This window comes from Ctenopharyngodon idella, chromosome 1 (assembly GCF_019924925.1).
Source record: "Ctenopharyngodon idella isolate HZGC_01 chromosome 1, HZGC01, whole genome shotgun sequence".
NCBI lineage: Eukaryota > Metazoa > Chordata > Actinopteri > Cypriniformes > Xenocyprididae > Ctenopharyngodon > Ctenopharyngodon idella.
The window spans coordinates 1,219,263-1,244,857 of NC_067220.1; the positions used below are offsets into that span (position 1 = coordinate 1,219,263).

The following is a 25,595-nucleotide window of genomic DNA, read 5'->3' on the forward strand; positions in this document are numbered from 1 at the left end:
TGCAAGTGTCTTCACTGGGACCATCACTGGACTGACAGCAGAGGATGCTGGGAAATACTGGTGTGCAGTGACATTAGAGAGAGACGTGAATTATCTTTACACTCGTCTGATCGTCATCATGAACGAGGGTGAGGAAGGTTTATCATCTGAATATGTGAAACTATGGCTGTGAATTGATGTTCTTATATTTCTAATCATTTCCAGAGCTGAACTTGACTAAGTATGAAGGAGACGACATGTCAATCCAGTGCAAACATCATGATGAACATCAGAAACTCTTCTGCAAAGCACATGAACCCTCCATGTGTGTGAAGGATGGAGTTTCATTGGAGACGATCAGAGATGATCGATTCTCTTTCAGTGATGAAGCTTCTACTGGAGTCTTTACTGTAAACATCACTGATCTGAGAGAAGAGGATTCTGGGATATACTGGTGTGGATCTCACATCATCACTAAAGTCAACCTCACTGTTAAAAATGGTAAGATATTTTATTATTTCTCCATTGTCTGTGGGCCAGATTGAAATCAATACTTGAACAATCACTTTAGGTCAGATTTACTGATGTGGCAATGGGGGCCACTAAGAAACACACTGCATTGTGCAAAATGCATTGTAACCACAGCATTGTATTCTGATGTTTGAAACATGAGTGCTAGCAGTGGACCACTTTTCAGCAGTGAAGCATCAATGTGATGAGATAAAAAGATGCTCAGTTATTTTAACGAATCATTCAAAAAGCCTCTTAAACTCACTTTGAGCGGTTACTGAATCAATATCTGACCACTTTCTAACCTGCAAGATATCAGTATACTAATTTGTTCTCACTGCGTAAAAATGATAAACCGACTTCTACACACCAATAGCCTGAATACTGATGTTTTATACAGACCTATTTAAACAGGACTAGTTTTCCCTGAGCATAGCCGAATTCATTGTTAACACATGTACACTAAAAAAATGGCAGGAATTTACAGGATTAAACAGTATTATTTTACAATAAATTACTGTCAGTCAGAAATGTACTGTGAAATCAATGCATGCTGGGTCATTTTCTTACAAATGTCTGTTAATCAACAGCAAAATGATACTGACGTCACAGTACGTTACTGTTCTTGTTTTACTGTGAATTCACATGATAAAGTTGTCTTTAAGCATGATGCCACTGCAAGAAATTATATTGTTTAGTACTATAATTGTTTTGAAGTCACCGTAACGGTGATCAGTGTTCATATGTGTGGGATCTTAGACCTTGTATATTCATATTCATATTTGTGATCTAGCCAAGTCAGAAGTTTGACAAATGAAAACATTTGTTAAAACAATGACAATCTACAATATGAAATAATCTAACTGGCTAATTTTGAGTTATTCAAACTATTCTTAGCATGAATATGAAGATTTTAGCATTATTTGAGCATGAAAATTTACCAATAACATAACTGTTTGTAGATGAAAGATGTGACATCATTTTGCAACACTATTTTTTTTTCTTATAAGCATCATCTAATGATGATATCAATACTCAACATTCAAAACACAACAATGACACTCAACAAATAAAAACACTTTACAATGCAGGAGGTGTTTACTGCATACCAGATCAAAACCACAGAAATGAGCTGAAGGTTCAGAGTCTCAGTTTAATGTGACTGTGAAGAATTAACGGTTTTTATTCAGGAAAACAACAGTGAGATGCATGAGACTCAACAGACACAGATGAAGTAGAACAAAGGTTATGTATAAGTTTGCATAAGAGAGACTAAAATACACTCTTGTTACTGCAGAAAAATTCAGCTTCATTAAAAAAAGCGTGAACATTTACCTCACAATACTAGACTATTTCCTTTATGAAAACATTGCAAACAGATTCTATAAATATTTCATTCATGTAAAATGTTTTTATTCACACTTTAAACAAATTTTAAAATAGATTTATGGTGGATAGAAAAGGGCTGAAAATGAATGCCATAAATTTTAATATCTGTGTAGATAATATTTTATTTACATGTATCTCTTGGTTTCTCTTTAATTAACACTGTATGTTTTATTTTCAGATTTCTCCATGATCATCATTATTTGTGTGTGTGTGATTCTGCTGCTGATTGGTGGATTCACTCTGACTGTGTGTAAATTAAGACACAAGAGACGAGGTTTGATCATTTATTATCTGTTGAAAAAATGATTTAATTAAATTAATTTATTTGAGTGTCTCTGAGCTGCTTGAATCTTCTGACTGTCAGCAGCAGTAAAATCTCACTGACTCAATGAGTTTCTGTCTCAGATGCTGCTGTTCATCTCCAGTTTGATCTAGTCTGTCTTTCTCTTACTGATCGATTCATTTTGTTTTGGGTTATTAGGAAGAACCTCAACATCAGACAAGAGAAAGAGAGAGAGAAATATAATGGTGAGTCACAGTGTGTGTATGTTTGTATAAATATTGTGGTTATGAGATGTTTTCTCCTTTTAAAATAAGTTTCTTTCTATTTTCTCCATGTTCAGTCATCATGTGCAGACAGCAGACGTGATTCTCTCACAGACCCTGGATCAGCTCAAATGAACAGTCATGATGAATTACCCACAATCCTCTCTGATGAGCTCCTGTATGCGTCTGTCAGTTTCCAGAAGCATGAAGAGTCTCTCAGTGACGCTACAGTCTCCTTCAGTAAGGACCAGATTCACTCTGATTACGCCACGGTCAGTCACCGCATGAGACTCAACTAACTCACTTATAACAGATCACAGATCAGCACACTTTACTAACAGTATTGCTTACGTTTACAGTTCATTGATAAAAATCTCTTTATAATCCATAGTTTAGTGTTAAACAGATGTTTTATTGATCAGGGTCGTTCAGTCTGTTGAATCATGAGACACTTTATAGTTTCTGCTGCTGATCATGTTTCTTCTTTCACATGTTTAAAATAGCAGATGTGTCAGAGGTTTACTGGTGTGTGTACAGAGTTTGTCATCTCAGTTTATCTGAGGGTGTGATAAAAACAGGAAATAAAACCACTGAGTGACGCTTATAGAATAAACTGTAAAGTTTCCACTCCAAATGCAGAGACACTATAGTTAATAAAGTATCTTTAACAGCAGCTGTTTAAATGTTTTCTCTTTCTCGTCTCTCTGAATATTGATTCTCTTTGACCTGCTTTTGTTTTGTACATGCAAGAGACTTTTGCTGATGTTGTTTTTAGTTCATTCTTGCTCTGTTGGAACTGAGGTTATGCAGAGTTTTACTGCATAATCATATCTTTTATTCATTGAAAAATAAACATTTATATTTTCTGCTTATTCCTTGTTTGATGCCCAAAGCTTTTATTTAAAGTTGTAGAATCAGAGAGATTATTTACACTGTTTTTTTACATTATAATTGAAATGTCAAACATTGTCATGGCATTGACTTATACATGAAACTTTCTGTCTCAAAGTTTCTCACGAGCGCTGGAGGTGTTGTTTGTGTTGGCGTGATGAACAGGCTGTTTTTTTCCGTCCAGCTCAAAGCCACAGAAAACTGGTGAAGGTTCAGGGTCTCAGTTCAGTTTAATTAAACAGACTTACTCAGGAAACCCACAGTGAGACACATGAGACTGAACAGAGAGAGACAGAAGATCAACATCCATTGTGAGCAGAAGACAATAAAGACTAAGAGCTGATCGTTCAATAATTCACCTCCAACATTTTCTGAGAGTGAGAAATGAGATTCTAAAGACTGAAAATGTTTATGATCAACAAATTATCTGTGTGATTTGACAATTTTACTTTTCAGATCAAACTAAATTAAAATATAGCTGCAAGCAGCAATTATCGGGGCCAAGCACAACAAGCCAGCCAACATGGCTGTGAGCATCAGACCATCTGCAACGGGGAGCAATTAAAGTCTTATTAAGATTATTTTAGTGAGGTGACAATGACACTCGCATAGTTTGGTGTCAATATGTTAAAGCATTACAGAGATACAGCCTAAAGATTCTTTTTGGCATCAAGCCTGTACTTCATTTCTACGGTATACAAAAACGGTTTGATGAATCAACTTGAAATCCATAGCTTTTTGTCAGCATGGTCTGAAGATGATACGATTTGAATTTAGTGAAAATCTGAGCAACGGTCTATGAGGAGTTTGAAAAAGTAGGTTTTTAAGGAAAATCAAAATGACTGACAGGAAGTTTGGCTGACAATGGCAAAATTGGCATCAATGTTCTCAGCATGACCCCCAGAATCTAATAAGACCAGTCTCATTACAATAGGCCACATTCATACAGTGGTATGTGAAAGTTTGGGAACCCCTTGCGGAATCTGTGAAAATGTGAATAATTTTAACAAAATAAGAGAGATCATACAAAATGCATGTTATTTTTTATTTAGTACTGTCCTGAGTAAGATATTTTACATAAAAGATATTTACATATAGTCCACAAGAAAAAAAAATAGCTGAATTTATTAAAATGGCCCCGTTCAAAAGTTTGGGAACCCTTGATTCTTAATACTGTGTGTGGTTACCTGGATGATCTACGACTGTTTTTTTTGTTTTGTGATGGTTGTTCATGAGTCCTTTGTTTGTTCTGAGCAGTTAAACTGAGCTCTGTTCTTCAGAAAAAAATCCTCCAGGTCCTGCAGATTATTCAGTTTTCAAGGATTTTTTTGCATATTTGAACCCTTTCCAGCAGTGACTGAATGATTTTGAGATCCATCTTTTCACACTGAGGACAACTGAGGGACTCAAACACAACTATTAAAAAAGGTTCAAACATTCACTGATGCTCCAGAAGGAAACACGATGCATTAAGAGCCGGGGGGTGAAAACTTTTTGAATTTGAAGTTCAAGATATATTGTACTTAATTTGTCTTCAGGGAAACATGTAAGTATCTTCTGTTGCTTCCGAAGGGCAGTACTCAATGAAAAAAAAAGATATTTCAACAAAAAAAGAAAAATTTGGACATCTGCATCCTGTTCAAAAGTTTTCACCCCCCGACAACTCCAGGTTTTACAGTAAATTTTATGGTTTGTTTTATTTTGATGATCATTATCAACATTATTTTCTCTCTGGATAAAATCTACGTATAAAATCATAGTGTTTCTTTATATGGCAGTAAGAGTAATATGCTAGTTTGCTTTTCTGAATTCAGTAAAAACATAATTGTCAGTCTAGACAGAGATATAACTCTCTATATCACTGAATGTGAAATGTCAGTGATATTATGGGATATTATGAGATCATCATCAGACAGAAAACAGGTGATAAACGGTGAAATGAGTCTGTATATTTGATTTTGGTAGCATTTTAAAAATCAAAAGTGTGTATTTTCAGATAAATGCTCTTTAACACCCAGTATTTTATATTTTTTACTAAAGAGACTTGCTTGAAAAAGCTTTTTGTGTTCACAGGGTTGTTTGATACTGTGGTCAGTGTGATGAAGATCATGAATATGAGATGCTCTTCAGCTTGTGGTTTTCTGCACTATTTATCTTCTGTGGGTCAAACCAAGAAACCCTTCAGCTGTCTGCAAGTGTGATAAAAACAGGAAACATTTATCTTAGTATCGATGGCCACAGACTTTCCACTCCATAAAAGATACAGAGAATTTTTCTGTGATTAATTGTGATTAATCACACCTAACATTAAAGCTTATATACAGCATATACTTTGGACAAGCTTATATTTCGTTCATTTCGTCTTTATAATTATTTTTCTTTTTATTCAGTGGCAGAAACAAGCTTCCAAGTTATTAGTAATAAACCGTATTTGCAGCTGTGTCTGACTGTATCTCACATTGAACCTTCAGTTCTTATTTCAGATTCTGAATATTCAAATACGACACGACAACATAAACGGGAGAGCCAATGAGGTTTAAGCACAGTTTCTACTCCTCCCTTTTCTCCTTATATGGCGCTGAGCGCTGCGCTTCCGTTTGAATGAAAACAAAGTTTGCGGGTGAATGGAAATTTGAACTGACGGATCAGCGAGGAAGATTTTCTGTGAGTAATCAATTAATTTTAGATCTGTTCCTCACACAGACATGTTTTATCCCATTAGAAAACTTAATTACACATCACAAAGCGTATGAATGACTTGTATGGTATTTTATTTGATCTTGACAGCAGTGCTTTAACTAACCGTCGCTGTTACAACACAGAAGGGTCGGAGACAGGAGATCACAGACAAGGATGTTTATTGATACCAGCAGAGGTTAACAGCAGTGCAGGTGAGTATGTGACAATGTGAAGATGATAAACTGAAGTGAAGATAGGTGATACTGTCCTTTTGTGGTTGCAGACGTGGAGATCTTGAATGGCGTTGGAATGGATGAACGTAGAACATGGAGAACACTCACACACGGACTGGAGATCACACAAGGAGAACAGGAGACACTGGAGACTCTCTTTATACTGGTGTTGATGAGGTGGTGATGAGGTGCAGGTGCCGGTGATCAGAACTCAGGAGAAGTGGTGCGCTGTGATTGGTGAATGGTGGAGCCTGGCGTGTCTGTGACAGTACCCCCCCCTCCACGGCCCGCTCCTGAGGGCCGAGGACCCCGACGTCATGGTGGCCGTCCTCTTCCACGTGGGGCAGGTCTGTCAGGATGGTTGGAGTGGAAGGCGTGAAGCAGGTTGGGGTCAAGTATGTCGTTTCTCGGGACCCAAGAGCGTTCCTCGGGGCCGTAGCCTTCCTAGTCCACAAGATACTCCAAACAGGAATGGGGTGAGTCCAGTAGATGGCTGACACAGGGAGTTCTGTGCGTACTCGGCCCAACCCAGATACTGGTTCCAAGAGTTCTGGTGGCCGTGACAGAAGGTACAGAGGAAGCGGCCGATCTCCTGGATCTTCCTCTCCGTCTGCCCGTTCGACTGAGGGTGGTAGCCGGATGAGAGACTGACGGTCACACCTAGGAGCGAGAAGAAGGCCTTCCATACCCATGAAATGAACTGGGGTCCTCTGTCTGAGACGATGTCCTCGGGAATTCCGTAGTATCTGAACACGTGATTGAACATAAGTTCAGCGGTTTCCATGGCAGTGGGTAAGCCCCTCAGGGGAATCAGACGACATGACTTGGAGAATCGATCTACGATGACGAGAATGCAGGTGAATTCATCGGATGCAGGCAGGTCGGTGATAAAATCGACTCCTAGGTGTGACCAGGGTTGATTAGGAACGGGCAGAGGATGGAGCTTGCCGGATGGAAGATGGCGAGGGCTCTTGGAGATGGCGCACTCCCTACAACCCTGCACGTACCTTCTGACGTCAGCTGCCATGTTAGGCCACCAGAAGCGCTCCTTTAGCAGCGAGAGGGTTTCATTGACCCCCGGGTGGCCAGTGCCAAGTGACATGTGGGCAGAGTGAATCAGTGGGGTGCGTTGTGCCCTGGTGGTGTAACGCAAGCCTGGTGGACAACCCAACGGAGTGTTGGTGGAGGCATTGGAGGAGGGCAAAGTTTCCTCTGACCAGGTGATAGGACTGACGAGGATGGTTTTAGGGAGAATGGTTTCTGGTTCTTCTGGTCTTTCCTCAGGAGCATGGAGACGAGATAGGGCATCCGCCTTGACATTTTTGGAGCCGGGACGAGAGGAGAGGGAGAAGTCAAAACGGGTGAAGAATAAAGACCAGCGTGCTTGCCGAGGGTTCAGTCTTTTTGCAGCTCTTAGGTACTCCGAGTTCTTGTGGTCAGTGAGAACTATAAAGGGGTGTTTAGCTCCCTCCAACCAATGCCTCCACTCTTCAAGGGCCAACTTCACAGCCAGAAGCTTGCGTTTTCCGATGTCGTAGTTGGTCTCTGCCGGGTTGAGCTTGCGGGAGAAGAAGGCGCATGGGTGAAGTCTACTTGGGGTCCCCTGCTGCTGAGATAGCACCGCTCCCACTCCCGTGGTGGAGGCGTCCACCTCTACTACAAAGGGCAGGTCTGGATTGGGGTGGACGAGGAGGGGAGCGGTGGTGAAGGCTTCTTTAAGGGTTTCGAAGGCGTTGGTGGCAGCCGATGTCCAGGACAGAGACTTGGGCTTATTACGGAGCAGGTTTGTGAGTGGATGGGCGATGGAACTGTAGTTTTTGATGAAACGGCGATAGAAATTAGCAAAACCAAGGAAGCGCTGGAGTTCTTTAATAGTGGAAGGAGTGGGCCAGGTCTTGATGGCTTCCACCTTCCCCTCGTCCATCCGGATGCCACTGTGGTCGATGATGTATCCCAGAAAGTGCACTGAGGGCTGATGGAAGGAACACTTTTCAGATTTTAAGAAGAGATGGAATTTTCTCAGGCGTTGGAGGACCTCCGCAACATGGTGGCGATGTTCGGCCAAGCTCCGGGAGTAGATTAAGATGTCGTCAATGTAGACTAGAACGAACTTATGGAGGAACTCCCGGAGCACCTCGTGGATGAAGTCCTGGAATACGGAGGGGGCGCTGACCAGGCCATACGGCATAACAAGATATTCATAGTGGCCGGTAGGTGTCACGAAGGCGGTCTTCCACTCGTCCCCCTCACGTATCCGGATGAGGTTATACGCGCTGTGGAGGTCCAGCTTGGTGAACACAGTGGCACCACGGAGATGCTCCAGGGCCGCAGGGACGAGAGGAAGGGGATATCGGAACTTGATGGTTATCTTGTTGAGTGAACGGTAGTCAATACATGGCCGCAAGCCTCCGTCCTTTTTTGCCACGAAGAAGAAACTCGAAGCAGCAGGGGAAGTAGACTGGCAGATGTAACCTTGAGCTAGGGCCTCCTTGATGTATTCTTCCATGGCCTTCTCCTCCGGGATTGACAACGGGTAGATCCTTCCCCTGGGCACTGACTCACCCGGAAGCAGATCGATGGCGCAGTCCCATGGCCGGTGTGGAGGCAGCTTGGAGGCTCTTTGCGGGCAGAAGACGTCACTGAAGGGGGCGTAACATGTTGGGATGTCGATGGAACGTTTCTCCACAGGACTCTTGATGGACGTGGCACAGATGGAGATTTCTTCAGAAAGAGGAGACGAAGGAACTGGAAACTTGGAGAGACATCTGGAGAAACAGGTTTCGCACCACTTCAGGATCTCGCCGTTGCTCCAGGAAATGACGGGGTTATGCTGCTCCAACTAGGGACGCCCTAGGATCACGTCAGAGGTGGATTCCTCCAGAACCAGCAGATGTATGTTTTCTTGGTGCAACACTCCGATTCGAAGCTGTATAGGGCCAACACAGCGACTCACGTGTCTTCTGCTGAGGAGTCTGCCCGTTACAGAATGAATTTGGTAGTTGGTCGGAGATGGCGTGGTCTTGAGCTTGAGTTGTCGGCAGAGGGCGCCGGAGATGAAGTTGCCGGCTGACCCTGAATCGAGGAGCGCCACCACTGGAAGGGAAACATCAGCGGCAGTAAGGTTTACTACAGTGGTGAGCGGCTTCATCTTATTCATGGAGGGAATGATAGCACTCACCATAGGACGTGAAGGACGAATTGGGCATGCGGAGATTACATGCCCAGGGGAACCACAGTACAGACATAGATTCAGGGTCAGCCGCCGTTGTCACTCAGCAGAAGAGAGGCGTGAATTTTCCACTTGCATGGACTCTGGAAAGCTGGATGAAGCGCTCGAGGCCGATGGAATCCTCGTATGCAGCGAGATGCAACCGCACCCGAGGATCCAATCCTTGTCGGTAGGTGGTAATAAGGGCTTGTTCATTCCAACCACTGGAGGCAGCTAGCGTTCTAAATTGTAAAGCATATTGGTTGACAGACATAGCACCTTGTTTGAGATTGTATAATTTCTCACCGATTGACGAATCTGAGGTCGGCTTGCCGAAGACTTCCCGGAAGTGGGCAACGAAGCTGGAATAGGATTGCGTGACTGGACTGTTCTGGGACCAGATGGAGTCCGCCCACTGAAGTGCTTTGCCTTGTAGGTGAGAAATAATGAACGCTACCTTCGTGGTTTCGGTGGGGTACAGGTGCGGTTGCATCTCCAGGACCAGTGCACACTGCAGGAGGAATCCGCTGGAGTCCTCCGCCGAGCCAGAGTAGGGTGCTGGTTTGGCCATGAGACTGGCGTGAACTGGAAGTGAAGGAGTGGAGACGGTGTTTGCGGAAGTGATCACTGGAGCTGGTGACGGTGAACTGGAGGTGAGTGCTCGGCGCAGGGCGTCCACGAGCTCTTGGAAGGGATCCGGGTGACTCATGCTGGTATCTGGATGTTATGGTCCGGTCTTCTGTTACAACACAGAAGGGTCGGAGACAGGAGATCACAGACAAGGATGTTTATTGATACCAGCAGAGGTTAACAGCAGTGCTGGTGAGTATGTGACAACGTGAAGATGATAAACTGAAGTAAAGATAGGTGATACTGTCCTTTTGTGGTTGCAGACGTGGAGATCTGGAATGGCGTTGGAATGGATGAACATAGAACACGGAGAACACTCACACACGAACTGGAGATCACACGAGGAGAACAGGAGACGCTGGAGACTGGTAAGTAGTTTAGTAGGAGTCCTCGAGGTGAGCATACAGGTAAGTTTAGATGCAAACGAGACCAGACAATGTGGCTGTGTGTGTGATTGCTCTTTATACTGGTGTTGATGAGGTGGTGATGAGGTGTAGGTGCCGGTGATCAGTACTCGGGAGAAGTGGTACGCTGTGATTGGTGAATGGTGGAGCCTGGCATGTCTGTGACAGTTGCGCTGAGGCTCGTGAATCTCACAATATCTTCACAACACTGTTAACTGACTATGATAATATGAAATGCCTCATGATACATTATATAAATTAGTATATTAAACATTTTACTCTAAAACTTGCTGAAATAAAATTAGCATTACTCCAAAAGTAGGCCTATATCAAACTAGGCTCTGTGTACATTTCTGAGGGAAATAAAGGTACATTTTGTAAAATGCCTTTAGTTATGATATAATTTAAGTACAGATAACAAAGACACTAAACTAATAGTCTGAGGAAAAAAATACCTTGAGCAGAGAATCAACTTGTCTGAGACTGTAAACACAAACACAAATGTCTTATTCAAACCTCTGGCTCCATCTAGTGGTAAATATGTGTTAATGCTTGTTAAACTTCTTGGTTTTAGTGAAATGTGTAGGTTATGGTGTGGTAGTTGATAGAGTAGATGCTCGTTTCTTATTCTTCTGTTCTGTTTTGATCAATTATAAATAACTGATTGACATGGATTCTTTATTTTGAAATAAATGAGTGACTTTGCAGGAATGGAAGTTTTCATATAATATTTGATAATTACATGGACTCATTGTTCATGTAAATGTTTTTAAAATCAAAGTTAAAGATGAAGGAAGCAGATGAAGTCAAGTCTCAGCATTTCACTCTTTGTTCAGTTTGTGTTGTTAAACTGTCATCAGTGATGCTGAAGTTTGATTGACAGCTGCTGTCCGTGGTGCTGAATCCACAACTGCCTGTTAAAGTGACAGAAGCAGCAATCAGACTCAGACTTCAGCTGATGAGCCTCTGATGATCTGAGGACTGCATCAGGCGTGTATTTAGATAGAATGGAAACGTATGGTATTATTTTAATTTATTACCCTTACTTAATTTAACTGAAGGAAATTTGTACACACAATTTATTTCATTCAAATTAAATTATTTGGGTCAACACAGTTTAGTTGGATTAGTTCAAATGAATTTGCTGTAGTCGGCTTAACTTAATTACAGTTTTCTTACAGTATGTTGATCCAACTTAATTTGGTTTTTACTATAATCAAATATCTGAATATTTTACATATCTGGATTCATTTAAGGCAAAGTGTGCAAGAGAATGCTAATGCAGGAGATCACTTGAAGTTTTATTCATCATGCAAATTGAATGAACAAATAAGAAAAGAGTGTTGTCAGTGCTGACATTAGTAGTATTACTCACTGAACACAAGCGCCACTCTTCAGCACAAAATTCAAAGACATTACAGAAACTCCTTCAAATGCTCAACATAACTGAACATTAAACACTATCACATCTTTCCTGCTACTAAAAAACAAAAAATAAAACTTAATCATTAAATTTATTCTCCTTATGCAGATATTGCAAAGCATGCTGGGAACTACAGATCCACTGCCCATTTAGTTGTCAACAAAAATGATTCATGTAGTTTAAACACAAATAGATCAAGTACACTTCAGTTTTATAACACAATGTAATTAAGTTGTGAGTGTGACAAAATGTGTAAAAAAGCATGTTACCTTAGCTCATTTTAATTAAACTGAACAAGAGGCAAACATCTTTTCTTTTTTTTTTTTTTTTTTTTTTTGAGTTCATAAAGTATTTAACCTGCAAGTCTGTTTCCTCCTAAAAACTGTTAATGTTTCTTACAGCATTTTCCTGTTTTCCTGTTTAAAGCTGCTTTGAAAAAAATCTTTATTGTATAAAGCGCTATATAAATAAAGCTGACATGACTTTACTGCTGATAAAGATGTCAAAAACTCAAATAAATGTCAAAATCCAAGTAATAGATGCATTTTTTTATTTGTAGAGTTAGAGTTAATGATATTTAATAAAGACATGAAATCACTCAAAATGTTTCTGTATATGAGAGTAAATCAGCCTGTGTAACTCAACATATCGTGTTATTAGGGTTGTGCGGTATACCAGTACTGGGAAAATACGTATTTTAAATGTACGTATTTTATTCAAACTGTACAATATCATGATTTTGCTCACTTCGGTACTGGATACGCCGCTGTTCCAAAGTTCACCGCTAGGTGGCAGTGTGCTACTCAAACTGACATGAAACCAGCAAATGTGACAATATAGAAGAACAAAATAGATAAAGAAGGTGAATCTCAATCAACATGCCCAAAACTAATTAACAAAGAGGCAAGTAGAAGTGAAATGTTGCTTGACCATCCTGACTTGTACAGGGCATTAAGAGATCGACAGGTGAGTACATGATTCAAATTAAAAATGTTTAATAAAAGTATTTAGTGGCAGATAGCAGCAGGTACATTAGGATCCGATGTAGCCTACTGTTATGTGTTTTCTTCTCAAACAGTTTACGTTCACTTAAAACATAGGCAACTGTGTTTATTGTGAATACTCACCAATACGGACATTTTGACATAACATTGTGTGTATTTGACTGTTTAAGCTCAATAAGCTGTGAAAACTAACTCAGTTTGTAACGCGTGTGCTCTATGAGAGGCAGCTTTATGTGTGCGCTGTGAGTATGAGCGCAAAGAAAACTCAGCGCGCGAACATTTCTGAATGATATAAAATCGCTTTCATGTTTAAATTGACAAGGCTTAAAAAGACGTGGGCAAGTGACAGTTCCTTCAGCTGAGCAGACACGGCCATTTGAACCCAGAAACCTTCTGCCCATTTTGAGAGAGAGAGAGGAGACGCAGTACAGATCATTCTCTCAGTTTCCAAATTACTGATTTGATGTGATAATCTGTGGTGATTCACTTACTAGCCTATTGTTTAGAATATAAGACGACCCTGAATTTAAGACCCCCCCCCCCCCTTTCAAGATGTACCTTTTTCAATTTTCATATTACATATTTTTCATATTTAAATTTTTGTATTGAAAGTGTTGTAAATACTGGTAAAATGTACCAAAAATCACATTTAAAAATAAACACTTTATGGCATGCCAGAAAAATAACGGAGTGTCTATTTACACTAAGATCAAATAGCGTCCCTTGTTGGCAAACGCTATTTACACTAGCTCTGCCCACCAGGGTCTGGTTGGGCTATTATTGCATCCTGTTAATGTACAAAAATACTGAGGTGCAAATAATATCTGTCAATATAAAGTATAGATAGCATCTAATTACTATTTACTCTTATTGCAAAGAACTGATACTTTTACATGGTGTAAATAGAATCTATTGCTATTTTCACCTAAATAGCATATCGCTAAGAAAATGCTGCTATTGTCACTAAGTGTAAATAGCATCTATCGCTATCTAGCTATCTATCGCTATATAGCATCTAGCCGCTGCCTTAAAATAACCTGTAGTTCTCATTTACAGTAGATTTCACAATGACTGATTTCTCATCTTTTTATGTACAGTGACAGATGTTGGCATGTCAAAAACACAAGTGTTTGATTCACATTACCTATCTGAAACAGGGGATATGAATGATTTTTTTCCTGTGGCCGATCATATAGCGCTGCAAACACAGCAATTTCTCCCTGAAGTCGGAGGGCAAGCGCTGGGCAAGACTTGTTCTGCGGCGTAATGCTAATCCATTACACCACATCATTATGTGTCAGTTTGTAGCTGAAATAAGAAATGAGGGGCCTCTCTAGTGGGTAAGTTCAGCTCTTTGGTGATATCCAGTGCCTGTACTGGCACACTTGCCTGTCAATTTCTTCAAAGAGGCTGCTTTTAGGACCACGGTAAGCTTTTCTCTGACTGTTAGCATTTTTAAGACTGTTTACACTGCAACACCATGTTTCTTGTATGTTTAATGAGAGATGTTTGATGACTCCGTTGCATTTATCACCATGAGCTTAAAGTTTGCATCATAACCTTTACACATTTGCTGGTTCACTTGCCCCACTTTTGTCTTATATTCAGAACAATACAGTGATAAATGTTTGCAGTAATTTCCTGCATAATAACCAAAAAACCTGCTGGAAATTAGTAAAAATATCGATAATTTGGTACCGTACCGAAGACAAAATTATAGTATCGAGCCAGCCCTACACGATATATGAATTATGTCAGTTGTATATGGTATATTTTGTACTACAGTATCTTGCATTTTAGCATTTTATTTATGTTTTGTTATGTTTTGTTTAGCCATTTATTTTAAATAATTTTAACCTTGAAGCTGCCTTGTAAGTTTACTGAGGCCCCCTATTGACACATCACATGTAAATTATACTAGTGGAAGATTTAAATAATGCTGATCAATTATCTTTAGTGTCATTTGAAATATATAGAGAAGATGAAACCTGTATGATCTCTCAGTATCAGACACTGTAACCTCCACTAGGTGGCGCTCTTTCAGTGTGATTAATGTAATATTCAGTCAGTGCTGATGGTGGGAGGGGCCAGTAAAGCTGCTCATTGCTGATAAAGAGCTGAATAAAGAGGAAGTAACTAAAGCAGACAGATGTAGAGACAGAGAGATTCACACAGAGAACATTCAGCATAAAGAAGACTGAACTCAACTCACAATGAAGATCCTCCTCATCTTCTTCACTTTCTACCTGATCTCAGGTCAGAGCTTTTCTCTTTCATCACTGCAGTAATGATGCTGTTTTCTGTTCATGAGGTTTCTGATCACAGTATCAATCTGATTGACAGGTGCAGTGAGATGCTTTAGAGTCACTGGATATTCTGGAGGAAGTCTTCTTGTTGATTCACGGAAGGTTTGGTACAGTGACTCCGCTAAATATATGACCAAATTACCTGAGTGGAGAACATTAATAAATAATACGAAACATGATAACTGGATTAATGAAGGAAGATTCACACTGTTTCAAAACAGTGATGGAAACCTCATGATCTTCATCAGAAAACTGAACCAACATGATGCTGGAAGATACTGGATTTGGGTTCATGGCCACTGGTACCTTGAAATGACTTTCAATGTGAAAAACGGTCAGTCATTTTAAGAACAAAGTCTGTTTAATAAAACTACTGACCATTTCAAAGCTTTTATATACAGTATATACATTTTTTTTTTTGTGAATTGCAGATTCATGTTGTAAAGTGTCAAAGAGAGTGACGGTGCATAATGGAGAAACTGCCACCTTCAGCTGTGAATATTCACAGAATCATATTAATGATCCCAAGATCATATTCAAAGAAGGAAAAAACTCTATAAACGTGATCTACAGCACAATGGATAAGGAAGAAAGATTCAGAATTTCTGATGACAGACATAAAAATATCTTCAATGTGAGAATTTCTGCTGTGAGACCAGATGATGGAGGAGTTTATTTATGTGGAGTTTGGATCAGAGAACAATCGTACAGTTACTCAATTATTAATACTGTTCATCTACATGTTATTAGTAAGTAGATCAAACTCTCAATCAAGTCTGTCCAAAAAAAAAATAAATGTCTAGAGTGACTGGCTACTAGGTGGTAATAGGTGGTCATATGATGATCCAAGATCCAAATGTGACCAACCTCAATAAAAAAAAAAAAAAAATTAAAAAAAACCTAAAATCATATGAAAAAAATCTGAAAGATTTTCAGAGAGTAAGAACCTTTGTATGAGTCAAAATCTGCAAAGGGGTAATCAAATGTATAAAATCATGTAAAAACTTGATTTCACTCAGTTCCCTGATCATTCCCAAGAACAAATTTGTAGTCATGTATAGTACATTATGTATTAGGTAAGTTATCTTCTCTGACAGACAGCATTTTGACGCCGCTCAGGCCACTATTTTCTCACTCTCCTCAGAAAGCGATCAGTCAATACATCTGGTGATGTGGGATTTCCAGGAAATGCGTGACTGTTGTGTTTCTAGGGTGTTATTTTTTGATAGACATTGATTGAGTGTAATGAATCGTAAAGTAATAGTTATTTATTTCTTAGCTTCCAAGTATTCAGTGAAATGATTGACGGCCATGAGTGTGTTATGACAATGTTTTTAGTTTAATATTCTAAAAGACAGCTAGCCTGAGTTTTTGACAGATGTGATAATGTGCGTGAGGGGTGAACTATGTTTAGGTAATTTTTTTAATGGTTGGTAAAAAGGGTTTTGGGTAATTATAAGATGTGCTGGAGACGTTTGAAATGCTTTTTGCGTAGTTCATTATTTTACGTAATAAAGTTTTGTGGCTTAAATATATTAAATGTCAGAAAATGACATGTTAGGTTTACCAAAAAATATGACATTCAATTGTTGCAAATTCATTGACTTTTGACAGTCAAGTTGTTTTCTTTTTTTTAACCAGAAAAGTAGTGGTATTGATGCACAAAGTGTTTTTATTGTCTCTTAACAAAAATATAACAAAAATATCTTTTTATTTAAAGGGTTAGTTCACCCAAAATAAAAATTCTGTTATTAATTACTCACCCTCATGTTGTTCCACACCTGTAAGACCTTCGTTCATCTTCAGAACACAAATTATATTTTTGATAAAATCCGATGGCTCAGTCAGGCCTCCACTGACAGCAAGATAATTAACACTTTCAGATGGCCAGAAAACTACTAAAGATGTATTTAAAACAGATCATGTGACTACAGTGGTTCAACCTTAATGTTATGAGGAGATGAGAATACTTTTTGTGCGCCAAAAAAACAAAATAACGACATTTAACAATATCTAGTGATGGCCGATTTCAAAACACCGCTTCATGAAGCTTCGAAGCTTTACGAATCTTTTGTTTCGAATCAGTGGTTCGGAGTGCGTATCAAACTGCCAAAGTCACGTGAACTATTGAAATTGCGGAACACTTATGACTTAACAAAGCCTCGTTTACTGAAATCACATGACTTTGGCGCTCCGAACCACTGATTCCAAACAAATGATTCGTAAAGCTTCATGAAGCAGTGTTTTGAAATTGGCCATCACTAGATATTGTTAAAAAGCCATTATTTTGTTTTTTTGGCACAAGAAAAGTATTCTCATCTCCTCATAACATTAAGGCTGAACCACTGTAGTCACATGAACTGTTTTAAATACATCTTTAGTAGTTTTCTGGCCATCTGAATGTGTTAATTATCTTGCTGGCAATGGAGGCCTCACAGAGCCATCGGATTTTATCAAAAATATCTTAATTTGTGTTCCGAAGATGAACGAAGGTCAGAATTTTCATTTTTGGGTGAACTAACCCTTTAAGCCCATGAAAATACTGAAAATCACTTTTTAAAACTGTTCCATTATTACTCCTTAGCAGATTTTGACTCATTAAGTATTTCTTCTGATTTTGTTTTTTTTTTTTTTTTTTTTTTTTTGTGATCAACTTTTTATTTTAATTTTCTACATATAACAAACATACGGTGAATGGGGGGGACAACAGACATATTATCAATATTCACTGACTCAATGAGCCAGAAACTTAGTGATCGAACCTGCTCTCCATTTTCCCAAAAATAAATAAATAAAATAAATCGTTATTATTTACCAGTCAGTGGACGAACATATAGGACAAGATTCCAAAAAGAAATTAGCAAGTGTCCATGGCCACCTTGTTATTGTTCTCTTCAGAGTGGTTAGAATCATCACAAACGTTGAGCTGAAGGGATGAAGGGATGGAGACGGTCTTCTAAGAGGGAACTGACAAAATTCCCTGCCTTTTGAGGAGAGCCGAACATTATATGTTCATCTTTGTGCCGTAGTTTAATTGCCGCCGGATAGGTAAGGAAGGGCTGGAGACTGAGTGCTGTCATCTTCTTCAAGACTAGATTAAAGCTCTTTCTCTTGGCAGCCGTGGCTGGACTAAAGTCAGGAAAAAATAGTATTTCACCAGATAGGCCTGCCGAGCACCCTTCAGGATCGCCGACCTGTCATGCCATCTTAGTACATGGAAGAGGAGAGTGCGCGGCCGATCAGAGCTTTTCCTTCCGTCTTATACACAATGGGCCTATCTCGATGTCAGGGTTCAGTGAAGGGATCCACTTGGAAAGATTAGCTCTGAGGAAGCCAGCTGCATCGGAGCCTTCCGCCCCCTCTCAGGCAGACCCACCAGTCAAACGTTATTTCTCTTTCTCCTGTCTTCAGTGTCCGTCATTTTTTTTGGTGAGTTGTTGCAGCTGATTTCTTAAGTTTGTGACTGTCTACTATCCTCGCGTGCAGCTGCTTGAACGGAATCGACCCGGTCATGTGTCTGTTTTGCCGCGTTGGCTAGCTTTTCAACTTCTTCTTTAGTTCTGTAACAGAATTGTTGGTCGTTTGTATATCCAAATGTAGAGTGCTGGGATCAGTACAGAACCTATCACTTCTCTCACAGTTGAAGCCACATCCGAATCAAGAGTACTTTGTTGCTCTTTGAGCGTTTGCTTGATACCGTTAGCTATAGCAGTGTCGAGATCCTCTCTGGAGATGGTGTAATCTTTGAATTTTTTCTTTATTGCGATTGTTCCATCTGTCTTTTCCGATTGCCCTTGACTGCTGGGGTACTCATAGTGGGCTAGATAAAGAGTGGTTCAAAATTTACTGACAGGATTATGCAATATCTGACAAAGTGAGCGGAGCAAAGATCTATGTGTACTATGTGTGCTGCCGAAGGGTCACGTGATTCTCCTAGTATTTCTTCTGATTTTTATGTAATTCCTCTTTATTTACAGATGCAGCATCTGCTCGTCTTGGTGAAGAAGTCAACATCACCTGTCAGATCCCAGAGGCAAATAAAGTTCATTTCTGCAAGGAGGTTGATGATCACATCTGCCAGATAATTAGTACATCAAAAGTGACCCAATTAAATACATCATCTGTGAGTAATGAAGGGAGCATTTTTATAGTGAGCATCAGTAATGTAAGTGTGAGAGATGCCGGAGTTTACTCGTGTGGAGCAGAAACCAGAGACACTTTCACCCTGACCACCAAAATTCAGCTCAACCTCATCAGTGAGTGAATCCAGATGATTTCATTGTAGTAAATACAGTATATTCAGAATCATGTGTGTTAAATGTCTGTGTTTGTTTGCAGTGGCTCCAGTAGTGAGACATGAAGGAGAATCTGCTGAGATCATCTGCCCTTATGATTCAATCTATAAATCAAAGTCAAAGTCTCTCTGTAAGGGGAAGTGCTCCACTAGAGATAGAAATACTCTCAATGAAGAGAAAGAGACCAAGACTGACAGATTGACTCTGAATGATGACGTCACTGCAAGTGTCTTCACTGGGACCATCACTGGACTGACAGCAGAGGATGCTGGGAAATACTGGTGTGCATTAGAGAGAGACGTGAATTATCTTTACACTCATCTGATCGTCATCATGAACGAGGGTGAGGAAGGTTTATCATCTGAATATGTGAAACTATGGCTGTGAATTGATGTTCTTATATTTCTAATCATTTCCAGAGCTGAACTTGACTAAGTATGAAGGAGACGACATGTCAATCCAGTGCAAACATCATGATGAACATCAGAAACTCTTCTGCAAAGCACATGAACCCTCCATGTGTGTGAAGGATGGAGTTTCATTGGAGACGATCAGAGATGATCGATTCTCTTTCAGTGATGAAGCTTCTACTGGAGTCTTTACTGTAAACATCACTGATCTGAGAGAAGAGGATTCTGGGATATACTGGTGTGGAGCTCACATCACCACTAAAGTCAACCTCACTGTTAAAAAGAGTAAGATAGTTTATTGTTTCTGCATTGTCTTTGGGACAGATTTAAATATTCAGATATCGACACTTGAACAATCACTCATGTTTGGATCTACCAATGTGGCAATGGGGCTCACTAAGAAAACACACTAAGGAAAAGCATTGCCACCAAAGCATTCAGTATTCCAATATATAAAATATGAATTTAAGCAGCGAACATGATTTTTTTTTCAGCAGTGATGAATGTGATGAGATAAAAACACTGTACCATGAAATAGTGGTAAAAAAAACTATTATATATCTATTTATTTAGTTGTCCTCGTGGAACATGCACACCAAATGTTTTCTAAAGAGTATCACAACTGGAGGCTTCCTGAGGCACTGTAAACACTGCTGTAAAATCTTGTTCATTCTTTGCCTAGCACCGCACTGTGGCCGTCCACTGCCTGTGTGTGTGCTTCAAAGGCGTTTAAAGTTGACACAAATGCCAGTTTACTATTTTCTGAATGTTTTCATGCTATCAAACTTCAATCTAGTTTTACTTTTTATGTCAAACATGTCTTAGAAAGATTTAAAGATTGTTTTAGGAGGATGTGGAAACACATTGAGGATGTTTAAAGAAAACATCTCGGTTACTGTTGTAACCTCCATTCCCTGATGGAGAGAACGAGACATGGTGTCGAATGCTGACACTAGGAGTCACACCTCGGTCAGGGCATACCACAACAGACTGTAGGAAGATTCTTGGGAAGTGAACAGGTCTACCTGTGCTCTGCTGAATCGACTCAAAATCAGTCTCCACTCTCCTCGGAGTGACACTTGTCATGACAGTGCATCTACTAGTTGCTGTGTTGTCCATCTGCACCAACACATGCTTGCCCTGAATCAATGGCTCCATAGGTCCAGCAGTGCTGCCAGCAACTCAAGGCAGTTGATTTGCCAGCACAGTCAAGGTCCCATGCAGGAGCCCCCCAGCCTGGCTTGGAGGCAACATCAGGCGTGGACACTTGTTCTAAGGCAACCCCTGCCTGTAGAAATGCAAGGTCTGTCCAAGCACTGAACGTACGGCATCAGATCTGCGTGATGGCCTTGCCCATCTTGGGACTTCAATCCAAGCTGTGTTACTGGATGCCATATGTCCCAGGAGCCTCTGAAATTGTTTCAGTTGAGCCGCTGTTTTCCCCTGAACGTCTTCAAGCACTTCAGCACAGACTGGGCTTGTTCACTTGTGAGACACGTTGTGATATTTATTGAGTGAGCTATAATCAGCCAGTAATCAAGATAATTGAGAATTCGGATGCCCACTTCCCTTAATGGCGCAAGGGCACCCTTTACGACTTTCATGAAGATGCATGGTGACAGGGACAGCACAAAAAAGAGGACTTTGTACTGATATGCCTGACCCTCAAAAGCAAACTGAAGAAATGGTCTGTGTCGAGGTAAAATCAAGACATGGAAGTACTCATCCTAAAGGTATATCGCAGTAAACCAGTCATATTAGTGAATACATGTCAGAACGTGCCTCTGCGTCAACATCTTGAGAGGAAAGCATGTGCAGGGCCCGATTTGGAAAATGCAGGTCTAGGATTGGTCTCAACCCACTGCTTTGGTATGATGAAGTAAGGGCTGTAAAAATCCTTCTTCATCTCGGCTGGAGGGGCAGGTGCATTTGCATGCTTCGCAAGAGGACTGCAATTTCCAGGGGTGCAAACTTGTCACCTTTTGGCAGATTTTGTTTTGTTTACCATCCAATAAAATGCACCAGACAAACTGTTATTTTTGGGTTTACCAGCTTATAGATTCCTTGTATTCTGTGTACACAGTATATTTAACTTTTTTCTGCTCAAAATTTCAAAAACAAAACAGTTTTGTTGAGTACCTACCGTAACTAGTATTTTCTCAAACAGCATCTGGTATAAATGTGATCTTAATTATTTTTCTATATATATTATTTGATTAATCAACTTTATATCGTTTCAATGGGTTTTTGATTCATATCAAGTTTATCACCTACCTTAATTCAATAACCACACATTAAAATCACAAGATATTTCGAATATACCCACTTTATACAGAGCTGAAGGTTCAGAGTCTCAGTTTAGCTTGGCTGTGAAGAATTAAAGGACTTTATTCAGGAAACTCACAATAAGACTCAACAGAGGCAGAAACAGAGATGAAGTAGAACATGTTTGTTGATCTGCAGAAGAGAAACTAAAGTACATTTACAATTCATTCAGCCACAAGAAATAGACAAGCATCAATTAAGTTTTAGTGCACTATATTCATAGTCTGAAGCCATTTCATAGCTTAATGTGAGGGACAGATGAATATTTACATTGTTAAATTAATCATCAGATAAATTTCATAATCCTGACAGCCCTACTGAACACGCATCTTTTTCATCAACACTTGACCCATTAAAGGGTTAGTTCACCCAGAAATGAAAATAATGTCATTACACCCGAAACACCTTTGTTCATCTTCGTAACACAAATTAAGATATTTTTGATAAAATCCGATGGCTCATTGAGGCCTGTATTCACAGCAATGATACTTCCTCTCTCAAGATCCATAAAGGTACTAAACACATATTTAAAACAGTTCATGTGAGTTCAGTGGTTCTGCCTTAATATTATAAAGCAACGAGAATATTTTTACAATTTTACAAATACAGTTTTTTTTTTTTTTTACAATATCTAGTGATGGCCAATTTCAAAACACTGCTTCATGAAGCTTCAGAGCTTTACGAATCGAATCAGTGGTTCGGAGCGCCAAAGTCACGTGATTTCAGCAGTTTGGCGGTTTGATACGCGATCCGAATCACTGATTCGACACAAAAGATTTGTAACGCTCTGAAGCAGTGTTTTGAAATCGGCCATCACTAGATATTGTTAAAAAGTTGTTATTTTGTTTTTCTTCATTTTTGTTCCGAAGATGAATGAAGGTCTTAGGGGTGTAGAACGACATGAGGGTGAGTAATAAAAGACAGAATTTTGTCATTTATTACTCATTTATTACTCATATTACTAACCCTAACCCTAACATTTTTGGGTGAACTAACCCTTTAATAGACTAACTGGGACTAACAGCACTTGCATATTGTTGCTCTATTTCTGGTTGGATTGCTTTTGTTATTCTCTTCATTTGTAAGTTGCTTTGGATAGAAGTAAATTAAATGTAAATGTATGTATATCTCTTGGTTTCTCTTTAATGAGCACTGTGTTTATGGGTTTTTTTTTTCTTTCAGATTTCTCCATGATCATCATTATTTGTGTGTGTGTGATTCTGCTGCTGATTGGTGGATTCACTCTGACTGTGTGTAAATTAAGCCACAAGAGACGAGGTTTGATCATTTATTATCTGTTGAAACAAACACACACAGTTTCAGCCAATCTTGTTAATCTTAAGTACCTATAGAGTAGTGCATCCTTTATACCTCCGAAGAGTCTTTATTTTTATCAGATTTATAAAAGACAGATACAGCTGTACCAATTCTTTTCGAAAACATTCAAGCTCCTGGAGGCGTGTTGTGGGCGGAGCTAAAGAGTCACAAGCACGCAATACATCATCGCATAACTTTTGATTCACTATACGTTCGTTTTGTCTACATTATATGCACTTATAGTGCCGATTTCCAACAAAACACAGGCATCTGATGTAGTTTTACTTACCACCTGTGTTTCCGACTTATGACTGAGATCTTTGATCCCTAGGACCGCTCCATCTTTCAGTTTCAAACGATATAAAAAATTCCAGCGTCGAACTGGGCCTTGTTTATAAAACATTCATCACCGAAATGCCAGGAACAAACAAACACACTTGCACAACTCTGTTGCTGACCGGAAAAACAAACTGCATCCACTGTTCCCTTAACACTGGGTTCTTTGGGAAGTTTATCTTTCCCTCAGTACCAAACACTTCTTTGGTGACATTGTAGATTTTGTGGTCTAAAAACAAATCTTTCTAGAGCAAGTCCTGTGTGTGCAGCACAGATGACGACTTCCGTAACCTGAACGAAGCACATTGATGGGCGTGCTCTTGCTCTCGCTCTGGTTGATGTGTGCACACACTCTTCTGGGAGAAGTGCCCATACAAGGAATTCCGCCCTTTATGACATCATACAGGGCCATACTCAAAAAAAAAACTTTCTTAAACTTATACGAACATTTCAGTCTTTAACATGAGAATCCAACTCTTTAACAGTGTAAATAAATCAGAATGCATGAAATGGCTTTAGACATCCCCTTTAATGACTAGTTATATATATAGCAGCAGTGAAATCAAACTGACTCAATGAGTTTCTGTCTCATGCTGCTTTTTGTCTCTAGTCTAGTTTGTCTTTCTCTTACTGATCGATTTATTTTTTTTGTTTGTTTTGGGTAATTAGGAAGAACCTCCACATCAGACAAGAGAAAGAGAGAGGAAAATACAATGGTGAGTCAGAGTGTGTGTATGTTTACATTATATATTGTGCTGATTAGATGTTTTCTCATTTTAATGTATTTTTTCTCTCTATTTTCTCCATGTTCAGTCATTATGTGCAGACAGCAGACGTGATTCTCTCACAGATCCTGGATCAGCTCCTGATGAATTACCCACAATCCCCTCTGATGAGCCCCTTTACACGTCTGTCAGTTTCCAGAAGCATGAAGAGTCTCTCAGTGACGCTACAGTCTCCTTCAGTAAGGACCAGATTCACTCTGATTACGCCACAGTCATAAGACTCAATTCACCAAAATCTCTTTATAATCCATAATTTTGTGTTTGTCTTTATTAGAATCATTCAATGCAGTCTGTTGAATCACGAGACACTTTAAAGCAGCCGCGGCTCGACTGGGGCAGAGCCCCACCAAAATATTCATCCAAACATAGACCTCTATATACACTGAATTAATAACAAATTATAAAAAAATGAAGCGCATGGATTCGGCATGCGCTTCATTATTTCCACGTGACGTGTGGAATAGCGTATTAAATTAATGAGATTATAAACCCTTTAGCTTAAACGTGCTCATGTGAATGGCTTTTATATACAGTAGTTCTGTTGTGTTTGTTTCATGTTTGTTTCACTGTTTTCTTCACTGGAATTCCTACATAACTTGTAACATTCTAAAACAACATTCTGACGCAATAAATACTACATTTAGGCAATTCTATGACATTCTATGCATTTGTTGTGTGTACTAAATAATGTCAATCATCGATAGATAGACATTAGAATTCTGCCAAAAGTGTTTCTGATGTGTTCAGCGATTAGGATATAAGGCTTACAAAATGTTTATCATAAACCAGCGCTAAGACCCAGAATCTGCCCTACCTAATTTATGGCCAGGAGCCGCTACTGCTTTAAAGTTATAAAATAGAAGTTGTGTCAGACATTTATTGGTGCGTGCAAAGAGTTTAGGTTATCTGAAGATGTGATTAAAAC

The 25,595-nt window shown here is 39.5% G+C and overlaps 2 protein-coding genes and 1 long non-coding RNA gene across 13 annotated transcripts in view; 2 read left to right on the forward strand and 1 right to left on the reverse strand.

Annotated features, from left to right (window-relative positions):
- Window positions 1-25,595, reverse strand: part of LOC127508732 (uncharacterized) — a 488,047-nt gene that overhangs the window by 239,442 nt on the left and 223,010 nt on the right. The window lies entirely within an intron of this gene.
- The window catches only part of LOC127500999 (uncharacterized), a 385,015-nt gene that overhangs the window by 158,259 nt on the left and 201,161 nt on the right, over window positions 1-25,595 (forward strand). The gene's annotated exons all lie outside the window — the stretch shown is intronic.
- Window positions 121-3,296, forward strand: LOC127508663 (uncharacterized). The gene is made up of 4 exons (XM_051886804.1): window positions 121-480; window positions 2,057-2,152; window positions 2,360-2,406; window positions 2,502-3,296. The coding sequence occupies exons 1-4, from the start codon at window positions 237-239 to the stop codon at window positions 2,721-2,723; spliced, it is 609 nt and encodes a 202-aa protein (XP_051742764.1). The 5' UTR covers window positions 121-236; the 3' UTR covers window positions 2,724-3,296.